The sequence below is a fragment of the Amblyomma mixtum genome, chromosome 2 (genome assembly GCF_055824585.1).
Source record: "Amblyomma mixtum isolate Tamu chromosome 2, ASM5582458v1, whole genome shotgun sequence".
NCBI lineage: Eukaryota > Metazoa > Arthropoda > Arachnida > Ixodida > Ixodidae > Amblyomma > Amblyomma mixtum.
In genome coordinates, this window is record NC_143013.1 from 247,799,992 (window position 1) to 247,816,362 (window position 16,371).

A 16,371-nucleotide genomic window follows, 5' to 3' on the forward strand; every position below is an offset into this window, starting at 1 on the left:
CATCTGCACAAACACCACGACTACTGCGCAGCTTTCACTTCCCCATGTCAAGAAGGTTTTCGGAATAAACACCTAATTTTTTTTTTCACTGTTGTTTTTTGATGCGCCATTATTCAGGGTGGTACCTGACAGCAGGCAGTATGCAATTTCGGAATCCTCCTGTCTTCATTTGTGTGGCGCGCTGTGTGCGCAGAGCTAAATACATTTTAAAATCTAGGCTCCCGGAGTACACAGTATGTTCAATTTCAAGGTGCAGGTTTGTTCAGAGCGTGGTCGCTCTGAAGAAACCGCCAAGGCAACCGCCATCTCCGGCAAGGCCATTGGCGCGCTAGCTTGAGATGGCGGTTGCCTCTCCGCTCGACAGATGGCGCACCATGTCAACGCAGCTTCTCGACTCGCTTAGAGATGTGAAGGCCTGAAAAAAACTGCAATTTTGGAAAAAAGCGTTTTTTTTTTGTTTTTTTTTCAGACGAGAAAAAATGGAAAGAAACATCGAACATTTCACAATGCACTTTCAAGGTTTTATGATTGCTTGCTTTCAGTTTAGGTGTTTGTTTTTGCTTTGAAAACCATTACAGTGTCATCATTGAACGATTGGAGAGCAGTGGTCATCGCCGGTGCCAGGTAGTGCTTTTAAAACGTTAGTGTGGCGAGTATGCGGTTGAAGGCCAGGTCACATATAATATCGAGGCTTGACTGAAAAAACACACTAATACTTGAACTCACGGCTGAAGTAGAACAAAATGGCAGCAAATTCTACAGCGCTACACACACGGCATAAATAACATAGGCTGCTGTGCACGTAAGAGATTTTAGCCAAATACAAGCCTAGCTTCTTTTTTTCCAACGTAGCAGAGTGTATGACATCCGCAGGAATTTGATCCAGGACAGGGGTCTGGGACGCAGCGAAGCACGTGGCCCCATCTACCTGGTGGTAAGGCCTTCGCACCAACCAGCCGCTAACTCGTCTGGCTTGCCGACTGCTGCAGATACCACAACCAACCGCCAGCTGCGAACGAAACTGGTCACGTTTCGGAAACATGCGAACAAGGATTCGCAACATGCTTCCAGGGGAACGCGTTCGAAAGCTCGTGTATGCGCAGTCGAACCTAGCTGTGGACACAACTTCAATCCATGCTGCCGCGCGTAGTGCCGCATCCAGCGACAGTGACTCTGGGTCCGATATGGAGTGACTTATAGATCAGTGTTCATGTTCCCTTTCTCGGTGCAATAGAACAAGAAATTTGTTCGACAAATATGATATTTATATCTCCATATTGGCCTGAAGTGCAAATCATTATTTATCTTCTCGGTGCAATAGAACAAGAAGTTCGTTTCACAATATGACATCTATAACTGCATATTCGGCTGAACTTTGGAGCATTATTACTGATCGTTGTGCTGTTGCAAATAAATCTGTTTTTAACACGTTTTGCAAAATTTCCAATTTTTTTATGAAAAAAACTATGAAAAGAACCGTGTTTTACAAGCCATTCAAAATTTCTTTAAATTTTACATCTCTAGGTCACTCGCTTCTGCGAAAATTGTGCAAGCTGCCGAGAGCAGTTTTCCGTCCATTCCGGAAAATCTAGGCAAGTACCGATGTTGAAATACTTATCAGATAACGTAGACCATATTTTGTATTTTGCTACTTTCTGAACGTTATTTCAGCTCGAATAGGACAGTAGATTTTGCATACGAATTTTTTAAAACCCGGCCCCCAAATATTCAAGACCCGGTACATTGAATTAATTTCTGTGGAGGAACTATCGGGTTTTTCGGTGATCTAATAAAGCGTTCCTGAGCTTTTCTGACACATTTAGGCCATTATGTCCCGAAAGCAGTACCTTACCAGCAATTTATGCTGATATGGGCGTATGTGTAGCTTGAATTGCCGAAATACATATCATTAAAAAACAGCGTAAGCTAAGTAATAGAAGCGGCTGACAAAACTATGGCAGTGTTTTAACAAACTGGTTACGAAGTAGACCGAGTGGTAAAGCATGTGTTTAGCCTGGTTGGCACACGGTTTTGCTTTGCTCTGTCGTCGGCATGACTGGCGACGATATTAGTTCGACAGTAGCATCAGTCGATGAAGACGACCGTGTGCAATGATCAGTGCGTGCGTGTGCGTGCGAGGCATGATCGCCTGCGGCGATAACATAGTGCTCTCGTGCAGTGGATAGCGGTTTGAGCCGGCCGCCACGGTTGGAATATCAGTCGCGGCGACATTTATTTATTTATTGTTTCTCAATGTTACCCTCCAGTTCAAGCTCCATACAAATTTGGTGAGCCGGTTAGACTTCGTGAAGTAGAGCTGTCGCACAGAAACGCACACTGCCGCTTGGTCTTATTACACGTTTGTCATGTTATCGCTGGGCTGTTGCTCTTAGTTGAGCGAGAGGACGAGACATCAGGTGGTCTGCGTGCCGAATTCAGTAAAAGAACTATCACTGAGCCGTGGCGGTTGACAGAAAACGACACTTTTCAATCACGCTCATTCTTTCACTTTAAAAGTACATCCCCCACCAAACGTATACAGCAGAAGGGGTTCGCTTGTAAGCTGTTTAGTGGAGCTCCCTAGAACATCTAGCAATCCAAAGCTTGGGAGCAATGAGGAGTCGAAGCTGTTTGCCTTCGAGAGATTACGGTCGCTAAGTAGGCATAACCAGGTATGCTGAAAGCATCAGAAGCAAACCCCTTGGGCTGTGTACTTTTGTCGGGCGGGGGGGGGGGGGGGGGGGGGGTGTACATGCTGTGAACAAACTAGGCTAACCAAAAAACTACCCTGAGGGGATAATCTCAGATAATATATCCGGGATAGCGGGCAACGTATGGAGAGGTGTGGAGCCTTCTAAGGTCTTCAGAGGCGTGCAAGGTCGAAAATAAAATGCCTGAAAATGTGCAACCATGTTATTTATTACAACGGTAGCGTCATTTCACCCCAACCCAGGCATGCCGACCTTTTTTTTGCTCCTTGGACTGAGTATATCTCCTACTCGATAGCCAGCAAGCTGTTGGGTGCATGTCAGTGATAATACAATTTTTCAGTTTAAGCTGAATTTCGTAAACTGAGTTTGGTAAATTCGCAAATTGGTTTCTGAGAACAGGAAATAGCGCAGTAGCTGTCTCACATATCTCGGTGGATGGACACCTGAACCGCGCCGTAAGAAAAGGGAGGAAGGTGGAAGCGAAAGAAGAAAGAGAGAAAGGTGCCATTGAGGAGGTTTCCTGCAGTAATTTGACCCCCTGGGGATCTTTAACGGGCACTGACATGGCACAGCACATGGGCTCCTTTTGCGTTCCGCCTCCATCGAAACGCGGCCGCCGCGGTCGGGTTCGAGCCCGGGTAGTCCGGCACGGTCGACGAATGCATTAACCATTGAGCCACCATGGTGGCCTACTATTACCGTTTTTTTTAAACCGCCAAGTCCAGTTCCAGTTATAAATGACGTCGACCGGCGGCCTGCATTTAAAACCTGTCGATAGGCATCGAAGCATTGGAAATGGCCACGGCAAGCAAGTTTGTAGGGCAAGTAGTGACCACATATACTGACGAAAAGAAGAAAACAGGTCTTAAAAAAGAAAGTATGGGGTGCAGTCAATTTTCCTGAAAGGAACATTCAAGAAAAAAATTATAGAAAAGTTATGTCTTGCAGCACACGCCAGGAGGTCCAGGAACCTAGAGGCAGCTATAAGTGGGGTTTGCAATCAAATGGATGACAACCAAGCAAGGTATAGAAAGGCAAACGATGCAGGTAACGTGAGGACACAGGAAGGGAGAAGGATGGATCACAGAATAAACGCAATCTATACAACCAAGTATCGCAAGTATCGGCGCAACCGATACTAGCAGCGAATGTGATCACTACATCGTATTGCTTTTTCCTCCAGTGGCGGTGGCCGCTGTCCTGCGCAGTGTACTCGTATGCGGGAGAAGGAGTCATGCCATCGCTGATTTTCACCCTTCACTGGCGGTGTAATGTTATTGGCCGTTTGTGAACGAGCTATAGACTCTTGGTAAGCACCTATGGCTGAGGAACACTTAGAAAGACCATTGCAGCGTACAGTAAGCACGGCCTAGAACCCTATATTGTCTCCTTCATGTTTCTATCTATAACTGGTATAAAGATAAAAAAAAACATAAATATAAAACCCTCTATAACGATTTTTCTGTTTTCCTCCTCGTGAGATCGTGCCCAGATTCTTCGTCCTTTCTGTGTCACGACCGCGCTACATGCACAACAACAATATTAGGACGTGATGACATCATGTCGTCCATGGTTGCCTAATAATGAAATCCTTCTCATTTTGAACTGTGTAGTAAGCACCTACTGTGCCTTTACCCCTTCTTCTTTCTTCGGAAGCTTGAAAATCGTCATGGTCCTTTTCTCTAACTGCATTATTTTATACACCCGACCGGCTCTTGTCCAAACGGACAAAGATTTGGATTGTTGGAGTGTTTTTTTTAAATAGAATAAGAACTTCATTTCAGGATTATCGTTGTTTTCCAATTCCATACTTTTCGCGCACACATGGGACAATTAGTGACTTGAAGAAAGCTCCTCTGATGACAGCGTCTTATTTTAGCACCACATTGTGCATGTTCGCTAGTATCGCATGCCAACAATGATAGGCCCTTAAAAGTTCCCACTCTCCCCCATGCATCTCATATGTACATGAACTTTTGGCACCAGCTGGCAGCCCAGCTGTTGAGCGCTGGATTTCTCGGAGAGGACATTTAATGGCAGCAGTCTACCAGCGGTTCTAAGGATCATGACATAAACATCGCAAAAAAAATGCGTCTGGAAGTCATGGCTATATAACCTAAATATTAATTACAGTTTCTTGCGAGACGCATTTAGAGGTTCTCCATATATTATAGCCGCAGGCTTTAGTCATTTAAAATCTTTCTCAATACCTGTGTAAAGAAATAGTTTAAACCGCGGTAATTTAGAAACGAACCTCGGCCACGGCATTTATAACTATGTGCAGCATAATCTGTTTCTTTCTCGCAATACCAAACTTTCGTTGGGAACTGGTCGTCTCGGACTCGACCAGTGAGTGCACCATCAACTGTCGTCTGACAACCTCGCCGAGTTCTATTGTAGCACTGCCCGCTGTCCTGTTATCAAGATAAAACATCTAAAACGTGCTTTCGCTTTTTCTGCGGGAAGGGAAACGAGTTCAGAACATCAAAAATAAAGCATTTGCACCATGGCTAGCATTCTGGGGCTGATTTAAAATGTGGAACAGGAAATGCGAAAGCAGGGACCAGCTCCAAGCACGGACCGTTCATAATGTCCGGGGTTCCACAATTTTCTTCGGGGCATAGCCCAGATAATATTCTATGAAGGTGTTTTGCAGACGCAGTCGAAACTTAGACGGTCTCAGGAACGCCATCCACGTGCTCGAGTCAGAGCTTTTCTATGGCATTAAGAATGAACGTGTGGCGCAAGCCTCATACCTTTTTTTTTAACGGCGAATATTTCTATCTAATTTTCACTCGTTTTCTTTTTCAACTTAGACAAGGCATATTATAACACCTCGACCGGAACCGTGGTCTTCTGATTATTAGTCTTAATGCGCTCACATATGCCCAGCTAATGACTTCACGAACGTTTCTCATTATGAAAGTGTCTAGTGTCAAGTGTTAAGTTTTCTAGTGGTGCATGCCACAAATGGCACAAGAACCTTCTTGTGAGCTGTTATGCACGACCACAGATACCACAGCTGGTAGTTTGTAGCTGGCTCTTACGTCTACCAACTTTGGCAGGTGAAAGTGTTCTTCCCGTGCCAGTCACCTTCTGTTCTTTTCTTGCCCTCTTCTTGAAGAAGAGCGGAGGATTCCCTAATCTCCGCTTTGTCACCTGCCACAGCGGCAAGTAGAATGTCACTTAGGCTGTTCGGTGTACGAACCTGCCAATGTTGGCACGTATAACTTGGAGCTTTGCGGGTTTAAAAATGTGACATGAGTAGTCAGTGCAGGTAAATAGGCGGGTGCAAAGCTCGATGGTATAAGAGACAATTTAGCGAAGCATTTTGCGCCTTTTCGCCTGTCTGTGGTACGCACTGAATGAAAGAATGGTAAATGGCAGACTTATTCAACACACCCCTATATTTCGGCTCTAGCTCCACTTCCCCAAAAAGAGCCCGCCTCCACATACTGCCCGTAGCGAATCAGTTCAAGCCCGCATGGTAGCCAGTGTTCACAGCTAATCATTCATTAGTTAAGCAATTTCTGCTCCAACGCTCGGTAAAGGTGGGGTGGCTGTCCGGTGATGAGCTTTTCAGCTTGCTTTTGCTAAGTATCCAATGAAAAAAGCATCGTATACTCATATTTTTTTCTTCGAAAACATAGCGCGAAAAGGACACGGACGACACAGAAGTGGACAGGACAGGCGCTAACTTGCAACTTTATTTTCGAAATGCCACCACGTGTAATATATAGGAGCCGATCACCACCATCAAGCGATGAACATGTGCAAAAAAGAGCACAATAAAGATTTCAGCGTGTGAAAAATAATCAAAAATTACGACAAAATAAGAACAGGAAAACACGGTGCCGGAGGAATCAATGAACAGAAAAGGGACATCGCGTATTGAAACTTACTGCAAAAATGCGCTTTTCAAGCTTGTCAAGGTTAAGAGAAAAACAAATAACACGGCGAAAATGAGGAGATAAAGATAGATCGACTAAAAGATGAAGGGAGGGTACATGGCTCCACACTAAGGCAAACGTGTGGTGAAGAAAGGCAGAATGACAATGGGGAAATTACATTTATGAGCATGGCAAGGGAATAAAAGATAGCAGGAAATTAGGTCGAAAACCGACAAGGGCTGTAATACTGTATATAGTAAAATGAAAAAAAAAGTAAAAACTAGGATACTATAAAATATATGTACATAAAAAAATACCAAATGAACGAAACAGAAAAGGGTAAATCGAGAATTATAAAACATGAGTGTAGAGGGCTCCACGCTAAAACAACAAAGGGGGGGGGGGGGTGAAGGGTGAATGGGATATGCAAATATGAGAAATGGTAATAACAAATGAAGTAAAAGCCAATAAAACGCCAAGGAATAGAAGCAAGAAAACGCAAAGGAAAAGCGGGACCATTCCAGTTCAGAACAACAAGGAAAGGTGCTTACGGAAAGCAGTCTGAACACATGGTTCACACCTACAGATAGCCATCAAGGAATTCAACCTCACTGTCATGTAAATGAATAGAAGGTGCGCTGACGCACTTTTCTCCGCTTTGCTTATAAAATACGCCCCCATGACTTCACGCTTGGTTTTTCCTTTAAATGATGTTAAGAATTCTGTTTTATCTATTTTTGGATAGCATCCGTTCTCTTGCTCTGTTTCACATGCTTTGCAATGGTCGGATAGGTTACCTCCTGACTTGATGCGTTCGCATAATCTATGTTCTCTCGCCCTCTCCTTGAAGCATCTTCCTGTCTGCCCAATGTAATGACGGCAGCAGCTGATAGGAATTCTGTACACAACGTTCGCCTTGCATTCCGTAAACTTCGTTTGATGTTTCGTCAGGGAGTCATCTCGTTTTTTCATTTTCTTAGTGCAGACCCTGGAAAGTTTGCATGGGGCAGAGAAATCTACTTGTACATTATAACGCGCTGCCAGCTTCTTGAAATTATGTGAAAACCTATGATAATATGGTATTACCTGGACAGGAGTCTTGCTTTTGTTCTCTTGACTCCCCTGCTCACTACAGGAAACCTTGGAGGCTTTCAGCTTTTGCAAAACGCTTTCACACAATGCCCGACAGAAGGGCAGCATGTTTGCCCGACTAAGAAAGACAAAATTGTAGACGCTGTGGAGAGACATGTTTAATAGTTTCAAATCTGGTTGTTATTGTTTGTCTCGAGTGGAGTCCCGCATAATATTATTTCGCTTCTAGGAGGAGCATTGAATTCTCCGCCTTTGCAGAAACATGGAAGTAGTTTTGCAATGTACAGTGCCACAACAGTCTGCACAATTCACGAATAGTCGAGAAGCACTCATGAAAGTTTACTGTTTACTGCAGCCTAGTGCAGCGAAAACAAAGGTGTAATGCTGTGATCGCAACAGCCTGCATAATCAAGTACCCTTATTTTCAGCAATATCTCCATAATTCGCGGGTTCCTTTCTTTTTTATGCCTTTCAGATTTCCCTTTTCCTTTCAAGAACATACGATAACTTTTGACTGAAAAAGTAGCATTCCTGGAGATTTTTTTCTATAGTGACACAGATTCTCGGTATTTTCGTCGTTTTTATGTGCTTCAGGTGTCAGGCTCCATTTTCAGACACCAGGCATAGGTGAGAGATGTTCACTCACCCCAAGCACTCGCCGCAGGCTAGGCCAATAGCGCTGACCTCTTGCTACCTACGCTTTGCAAGTGTGTAAATATAGATATTGTGAGATCGATTAGATGCCCAATCGCTAACTGCATGTAGCGATTTTGACTATAGTAACCATGCCTCCTTGACTGCTTTTTATGCAGTTTAGGTACTTTATCGTGAAATGGATTATTGCTATGGCAGATGTTGCCATTAACGAGGTTATCCTTGCAATCGTGCAACGCTTGCCACCGCCATTACTCCGCCATGCCGCAAGGGCACTCTGGAAGCTGCCATGCTATCCCGGTTAAATATGTCTTGGAGGTTACATGCAAGCCTCAGTAGCCTGGACTCGTACTCGATTACACCAGATGGCCGAACCCAGACCGCCGCTTGCGCACCACGAGTAGCACCAAGGAGCACATTTTGTCGCCTACTTTTGTTCTGCGACTGCACGTGCAAGAAATTTGTTCTTTACTTTCTAAATTTTACTTGCCGAAAATCTCCAACATCATGGTGACAAGTGAAAAGCTTTCTGGTAGCATAAACCCTAGAGCAAATTAAGCTAACGGCCGCACACGGGTTCAAAAGAAAACAGGCCCATAACAACGTGGCGGTTCGATCTCCTGTAAAAGTGTGGAAAGCTGCAATAAGCTCCCCCTCTCCTACTGCATTCAAGACATTCCCAGGGATTCAATATCAAACTGCGTTCAACAATGTCATCGCTTTGAAAAAATCGTCAGTAATCAGCTAGGAGTACAACAACTCTGATTCACTGTACGCGAACCATAGGTCATCACGTTTTGCTGGCAGGAAAGGTCGAAAGGTCGGATACCATCTGAATTCCCCTTGCGCTCTTACGCAACAGCGCTACACACCCAGCCGTGCTGTTTCCTTAAAAATGTCATGTAATAAACTTGATGTATGTCCCACGAAAACACAATAAAATAAAACGGCAAAATAGCACCTTTAGCGCTTAACAACTTCCTTTAAGGCTCATAAAATTACTGAAATAATTCTTGCTATGGTGAAGGTCCCATGGTGGAGTCTCATCAATGCTCCGCCGGTGCACCGTCTTTCTACTGCTGCTGAGCCTAGACGAGACATGTTGAATACCACTCGAAAGACCTCAAAAACATTTCCTCCTTCTTCCCCTCTTGATACAGGCAAATGGCGAGGCGCAAACACCGTCACAGTTCTGGCCGCTCTGGTATACAAGCTCCGGGAGGAGCTGCTCGGTTAGCAGTTGGCTCCACACCGACTCAAAAGATATCATGGTAAGCAGCAGACACTCTTCAGTGTACTGCCGCAATCGTCATGTTACCATAACCAAACAAACGTACCAGAACAGTAATATTATCAAACTGTTATTCAGTGAACAATTGTATGCGTACCACCAGATAAAAAGTGTTAAGAGAACAGAAAATATTTCATTTTCTTCAGCACTCACATTTTAAACTTTCGTTTGCAGATCCGTGCCTGCGTTCTCTTGGCTATTGCCGCTAGCGCTTTCGGTGGCTACACCGGATACGGCCTTGGCTACGGTCATGGCTACGCTGGCTACGCTGGCTACGGCCTTGGCTACGCCGGATACGCCCCAGCTGTGGCCACCGTTGCCCACGCTCCAGCTTTTGTCACTGTGGCCCACGCTGCCCCAGCTGTGGCTACATATGCTGCTGCCACTGTGGTTGCCGCTGCTCTAGCCGTGACTGAGGTTGCCACCACGTACGCGGCTGCTCCTGCCGTCACCACTGTCGCCCACGCAACCCCAGCCTTCCCCACCTACGCCGCTGCCCCAGCTGTCGCTGCTTACGCCGCGGCCCCTGCTGTTGCCACCACCACCCTCCACCACGCCCCAGCTGTGGCCACCGTTGCCCACGCTGCCCCAGCTGTTCCTTCCTACCACGCCGCTCCAGTTTACGGCTACGGTGTTGGCACAGTCGGCTACGGTGTCGGCCACTACGGTTACGGCCATGGTCTCCTCGGCTACGGCCTGAACTACGGCTACGGCCTCGGCAGCCCCTACCACTATGGTGCCCTTCTTCGCAAGAGGAAGCGTGAGTATCTGTTTATTTCTCACTTGTCTAATCGAGGAATTATGTTTTACGAATTTTTGCACACTTTCGGCTATATTCGTAACACTGGCAACGCGCAATGGCTGTGAGCTGTCTATTATTGAGTCTACTGCGCAAGGCATCTCCTTCAAGAATATGAAAAGGGGCATGAATGCTCTGAGTCAGTGGAGCAAGAAGGGATAGTAAAAAGACCCAAACTTTCCTTCCTATGTTCATGATTCGCGATTGGTTCATAAATCGTTCATGGTTGGGAATTTTTTTCAGCTATGTTCACACATTTGTTCGTTAAGCCTTTTTCTTAGTAAGGACTTTTTTTTACCTTATTTCTTTTATTATTTCAGAGGCTACGACCACCATAGGTACCTGCTTGAACACCATCTGAATTGCCGGTTGCTTTGGCATTGACAAAGAAGTTTTAGGAATAAACACATTGTGTTTCTCCACTCTTTTTCCTTGGCATGATATGGACTGAGGGCGCTAATTCACAGCGCATATTCTGCCTTTTCGGACATCAGGCCATTTTTTCTGCTCCTGTCTTGTAGTGCGTTCTCTCTATAACGTTGATTGAGAATCCAGATTCATTAAATGGCTTGCGCACATTGGTTTGTTTATACACATTAAATTAATTAGGATTGAGATTCGTTATCCTTTGCGATGAATTCCACAATCTCTATCATATTCAGGCACTAACGGCTGTCTAGTTCTAGAACCAGCCATCGATGATAGCAGTTGGCCCGTCCTAAGGATTGTATCGCTTGGAAGTCGGGAACCACTCTCTTGCTGTCTCCGCAACGTTATAAAAGTTCAGCGATACACTAAACTATTCGCAAATCCAGATCATTTGTCACCACCTATCGGCTTCGTCAAGAAAATCCTACGTTGCAACGCGCTAGTTTTTCGTTTCTCGTGCTTTTTAAAACTGAATATTTTTTGTCGAGCGAACTTGTCGCGCCAGCAGTTCCATTATTCAAGACGAAGTAACTACTGCGCCAAAGGGACAAAGATGGGCTAGAAATATAACAGACACACGCGAAGTGTAAGTTGAAAGCGTTTCTTCCCCATCGTTTATGCTTTCGTGAAGAAGTTACTCCACTTCCGTTCTGAACTCGTCATGATACCATCGAATGAAGTACAAAAGACGAGAAGCGATTGTCTGCTGAAAGAGGTCTGCTGCGTTCCGTCTTGTCTGTTTTTTAGAAGAAAATCCGCACAGTGAAATTTTGTTGTTTTTTTTTCGAGAAGAAAACGTTTATAACCTGTATTTCATGAGCCCTCGCAAGTGGCCCAAAAATACGGAGGCCAAGAAAATTGTTCGCAATTTAATTTCTAATAAAGTGGTTCGTAATTTAGGCTAATAGTGGTTCAGCTAATAAAGTGGTTCGAAATTTAGAAACAGCAGGACGGAAAGGCAGGGAGGTAAACCAGGCGATGCCCAGTAGGCTACCCACCCTACACGTGGGAGGGGAACAAAGGGGGAAAAAAGAAAAAGAGCGGCAACGAAATGAGTTTTTCAAGTGCCCAGCGATCACTATGACAACGGGACATAGGGCGCAGATTTAAATCTTAAAGTTTATAGAAGGCAACACAACTCCGAGTACTTTAAGAACCTCAGGAGAGCTTTGTGAGTTCAAGCGGAGATTTCCCTGGTTTTAGTAGTGGTATCAGGCGACTCTATTTTCATTTGTGAGGAATAACATCTGCGAGAGAGTAGAATGGCAGTATGATTTAGGGTGCAGACGCTAGTTGTTATTATCATTACTGGAATCAAGAGCAACAAATGGATTTCGAAAGGGCACGGTGACATGAGTAGAGATGCATATGGTTCTTTATGGTAACTGGTTGTATTCTAAGGAAGGTTAGATTTAGCACGTGGCCGTTTTCAAGCCAGGTGAGCAGACGAGGGCTAAGTGGGCTACGCGACTACTGGCACCCGCGGTGGTGAAATAACGATTAAACCTGCCAGCAAGCATAGCTTTTCCGGGATCTAGCCGCTAACTCCGCAGGTGTAGAATACATATTGAAGCTATTGCTATAAAAATTGAAATATTTTTGTGAACTGATATTTTTGAAGAACAGAAGTTCAGGTCCTCGTTTTCATCATTCACACAGGTTTGAAGGTTCTTAAAACCCGCTGAATGCCCAGGTGAAGAATTATTTTCATGCGACAGTAGCCTGTTGATTTCTTTGTCAACTTCGGCGGCCAGATTTACCGCTGCTGTCAGTTTATACAGTTTTATCTTTGGGCCAGTAAACTCTCGTCACATCACTTCGTTTTAGACTCTACCAGCGAGTGCAACTCGGGGTGCCTTCTGAAACGAATGCTGAGTTGTATTGAAGTAATGAGCCCCTACTTACTATCACGACGAAGCATCTGAAGCGCCATTTTACTGTTCGCACGGTCGACAACAGACGTGTGTTGGGAATGTTAAATACGGTAACGTGTCTTCCATGCCCAGGCTAATATTAAATGTCCTGCACGGAACGTGAAAAGAAGTGCCAGTTCCGTGCTCCAGTCCTGCATAATTGCCAAGGTTTCACAATTCCTTGCAAGGCATTAGCCTGATACGCTCCTTTCTAGGCTTTCCGTCGAAGCAGAGGAAACTGATACTGAATCCAAAGGACGTCTGCGATGTCCTTGAGTCTGATCTGTCCTTGTCCTTGTTCCGTAGCGCTGTTTGTGAATCTGTTTATTATGCTTTTAGTACCCGTACAGAAAATATTTTCGTTCTTTCTTTGTTCTTTGCTCAAACTCGACGTTCTGTGACATCCTGATAGGAAGGCTCATTTGTTTAAACCTCCATAGTTAATGATAATGAGCGCTTTTTCAGCTTTTTATTGTTACACGCTGGAAAAAAACGCTACATCTAACAACACCAGTCAGATAAGATGAGGTTTCAAGGAAGAAGACATGCACAGGACGTTTTTTATATATCGAGCATGAGATCTCTGCCGACTATGCTTGATGTCAGTCAGATTTCTGAGCAAATATTGCTATGCCTTGTTTATACGATCAGAGGTTACTGTTTTATATTGTCATGAACAAAATACCCAACTTTATCAGAAAACGTGCAGTGAATAAGTGAGAGGTAAATTTACCATTCTTCCCGGATAAGGATAGCATCTCTCTCCACTTTTTTATATGACGACCAGCAGCTGCTTACAGGCGGCACATACATATCAAAGTCGGGGAAATACTCCGCCGAAGACCTTTCTTCTCCTCAGAATACCCTCAGAGAAAAGTCTTAAATGCCCATTCAATCCCCGCAAGCGATGCCAGGCTGCTCTAAACGAGGTAGATAGCGCCAACATATCTTGCATTCAATCTTTTTCATTGCACTGCAACAGCCTAAAGCCGTTTCTAAAGAAGAGAAAAGATGCTCCCGTGGTATACAAAAATGTGGGAACCCGACAGCGGTTGTTACCTGAATAACAAAAAAGTCACCAGTATTGACGACTATCAGAAGATCGAGAAACTCCAAACCAAATCTCCTATGGGAGAATTCATGATGTTCACATTTTCGACTGTGCATATATATTGAATGCAAGTTGAACAAAATGCGAAGCACACATACCTCGTTGACAAGTAGAAAATGCACACTGTGCATTTGTGGAAAACCTGCGCCCCCCCCCCCCCCCCCCCCCCCCCTTTGATGACCATCTTCATCACCGTGCTCCAAGACAGCACCGGCTGGGCGAGGAGGGGCGCCCCTGCCCCAGCCGGTAACTCGGAGACCCTTCTTACGTAGCCTTCTACTTCCGAGGAATGCCTCGTTGAAGTTCTGTAGCTAGCTGGTCTGCTCGGTATATTAACTGCATGTGTAATAAATAGCATATAAGTGTACACGCTTTGTCGTTCCTATCTTTGTCCCTCGAGCAAGAACCCCTCTGCTGTTAGCAAGCGGAAACGCTGCATCCGCGAAGTGGGAGTGCGGGGCGGAAGGCTGTCCCCCCAAATATTTTCACACATTTTAGGGTAATATTGCTGTAAAGCATTTCTACCATAATCCCCACCGCCAAGTAGCATTCCTGGTGACACTTTAAGCCCCGACTCCTCGAGCTACATGCAGCTTCGAATAAAAGAAAACGATAAGCGCTGTGCTGATCCTTCCTGACTCGTAATATGAATGGTTATTTAGATTACAGAAAACAGCTCTTGTCCCCTACCCGGCAAAAATTGAGTTCCAAGTGAAACATAAACTACCGTTGAAAAAAAAACTTCTTAAACTTATTTTGGAACTGGAATACAAGTATGTTACAAACGGCATGCAGAAGCAAACAGGGGGACGTTAAGTGGAGCTGAATTTATACTTTTGATCAACGTAAAGGTTCTAAACCGGTTCAGAAGATCTAAACCTTCAAACAACGAATGTATGGGACCCCTGCGCGCAAAAAAGAAAATGAACGGACTGAAAAGACACCTTCAAGCTCTTGGTGATTTCTTTTTGCTCAACCTTGTTAATTTTAGTCCACTGCGGTAAAATAGGCAGTTTGACGTGAGTAAAAACATTTTGTAGAATGAGTAATAAGCAATCTGGCGTGATTTATGGAAAACTAGCTTCACTATGGGCTTTTACTTTTTCCTTGGGCTATAAGAAGGGCAAAATTATGTCCGCTCACTCATTGCGAACGCGATTGCGACTATGAGAATTTCAGCGTTTTTTCCATTTTGCCTTTGTAGGAGCATTTCTAGAGCGTTGTTTTGTGAACAATCGATTCAGCCGCGGGTAGCTCGGATTGTATCTGCTTACCAGATCACACGCAACACTTAAAGAAGAAAGGTAACACACTAAAAAAATACGCTGCATTATTGGCACACATAGTTTTTTAAGCTTAAGCTGTGCACAGCCTACCCTGGAGCAATATGTGATGACTACCTCCCAAAAGGCTTTCCAGGTTCTGTTCCAGCAGCCTGTAAGCGTATTTTTCAAACCACTCGTTCGCATTATATATGGCGCCTTCTAATTTTTATCATTCGCCTAAGCACGCTTGCTTCTATATGCGCTCTCATAAGTGCTTGACGGCTGTTCACTGACAATAATACCAGTCTGTGGTTCAGGTAAGAAACAGCATCACGCTCGAGGCAGAGATAGAGGTTTCGTGAAGGATAAGGATACCTATATGTGAGGGGTAGGGCACAATACTGCAGTGAAAACTTAGCTGAAAGAAATGTAGATGCTTATATTTTAGGAATTGATGTTTAATTGTTTACTCACTCAGAATGGTTGCCACTGCCTGTGATGTTTCAGCCAATAGTGAGGAAAAAATCTATTTTACCGGCTCTGGGATAAAATAGGTTGAGAACTAGGAGAAATCTTCGAGGCTAAACAATGATTTATGAAGGAATGCTAAAAAAGTTTTCACCCGTAGTAACAGTTTCTTCTGTGCGTATTTCTGACTTAAGATCAAGGCTCTGTTTTCAGATGTTTCCGGAACCAAGTAAAAGTGTTATATGTAAACAGTTAACCTTCCCTGCCAGATTTAGAAGTAATACACATGAAATTATATGCCCGCCACATGGCAAAATAAATCCGCATACATAATTTAGACCTTCGTCTCCGGCATTACAAAGACGTGTCATGTTGGCAGTATTCGCATCTACCACTTACGGTGTGTTGTGTCTCTGACTGTGTCCTTCTTCTTGTCCCGTTCGTTGCGCAGTAGTCATGAAACCCTTTACGGTGCCGCCGCCCCATTTCGCCCTCCAGTACACCCGATAGCTTATATGGAGTAACGATGCGAGGCTTGGTTCGACGTCTCCTGCCGAACTGGCGTAGGAAATTTATGCGAATTGGATGGCCTTGGCTAGTGCTGCACAGTGGTAATAGCAGAAAAATAGGAGAGGCCTTTCTTCAGCAATGCGTGCAGCTGTGCTCATGGACTTCTGTAATGTTAGCGGGAGCTCCGTACTGTTAGCTGTCATGCTTAAATTTTACCTTATTATTCCGCATAAGGTTT

At 44.5% G+C, this 16,371-nt stretch overlaps 1 protein-coding gene across 1 annotated transcript in view; it reads left to right on the top strand.

Moving 5' to 3' along the window:
- Positions 1-3,506: 3,506 nt before the first annotated feature.
- The window catches only part of LOC149363367 (uncharacterized), a 28,409-nt gene continuing 15,544 nt past the window's right edge, over positions 3,507-16,371 (top strand). The window contains exons 1-2 of the mRNA XM_089568489.1: positions 3,507-3,515; positions 9,813-10,398. Of these exons, the coding sequence (XP_089424615.1) occupies positions 3,507-3,515; positions 9,813-10,398 (595 nt within the window). The remainder of the gene's footprint in view (positions 3,516-9,812; positions 10,399-16,371) is intronic.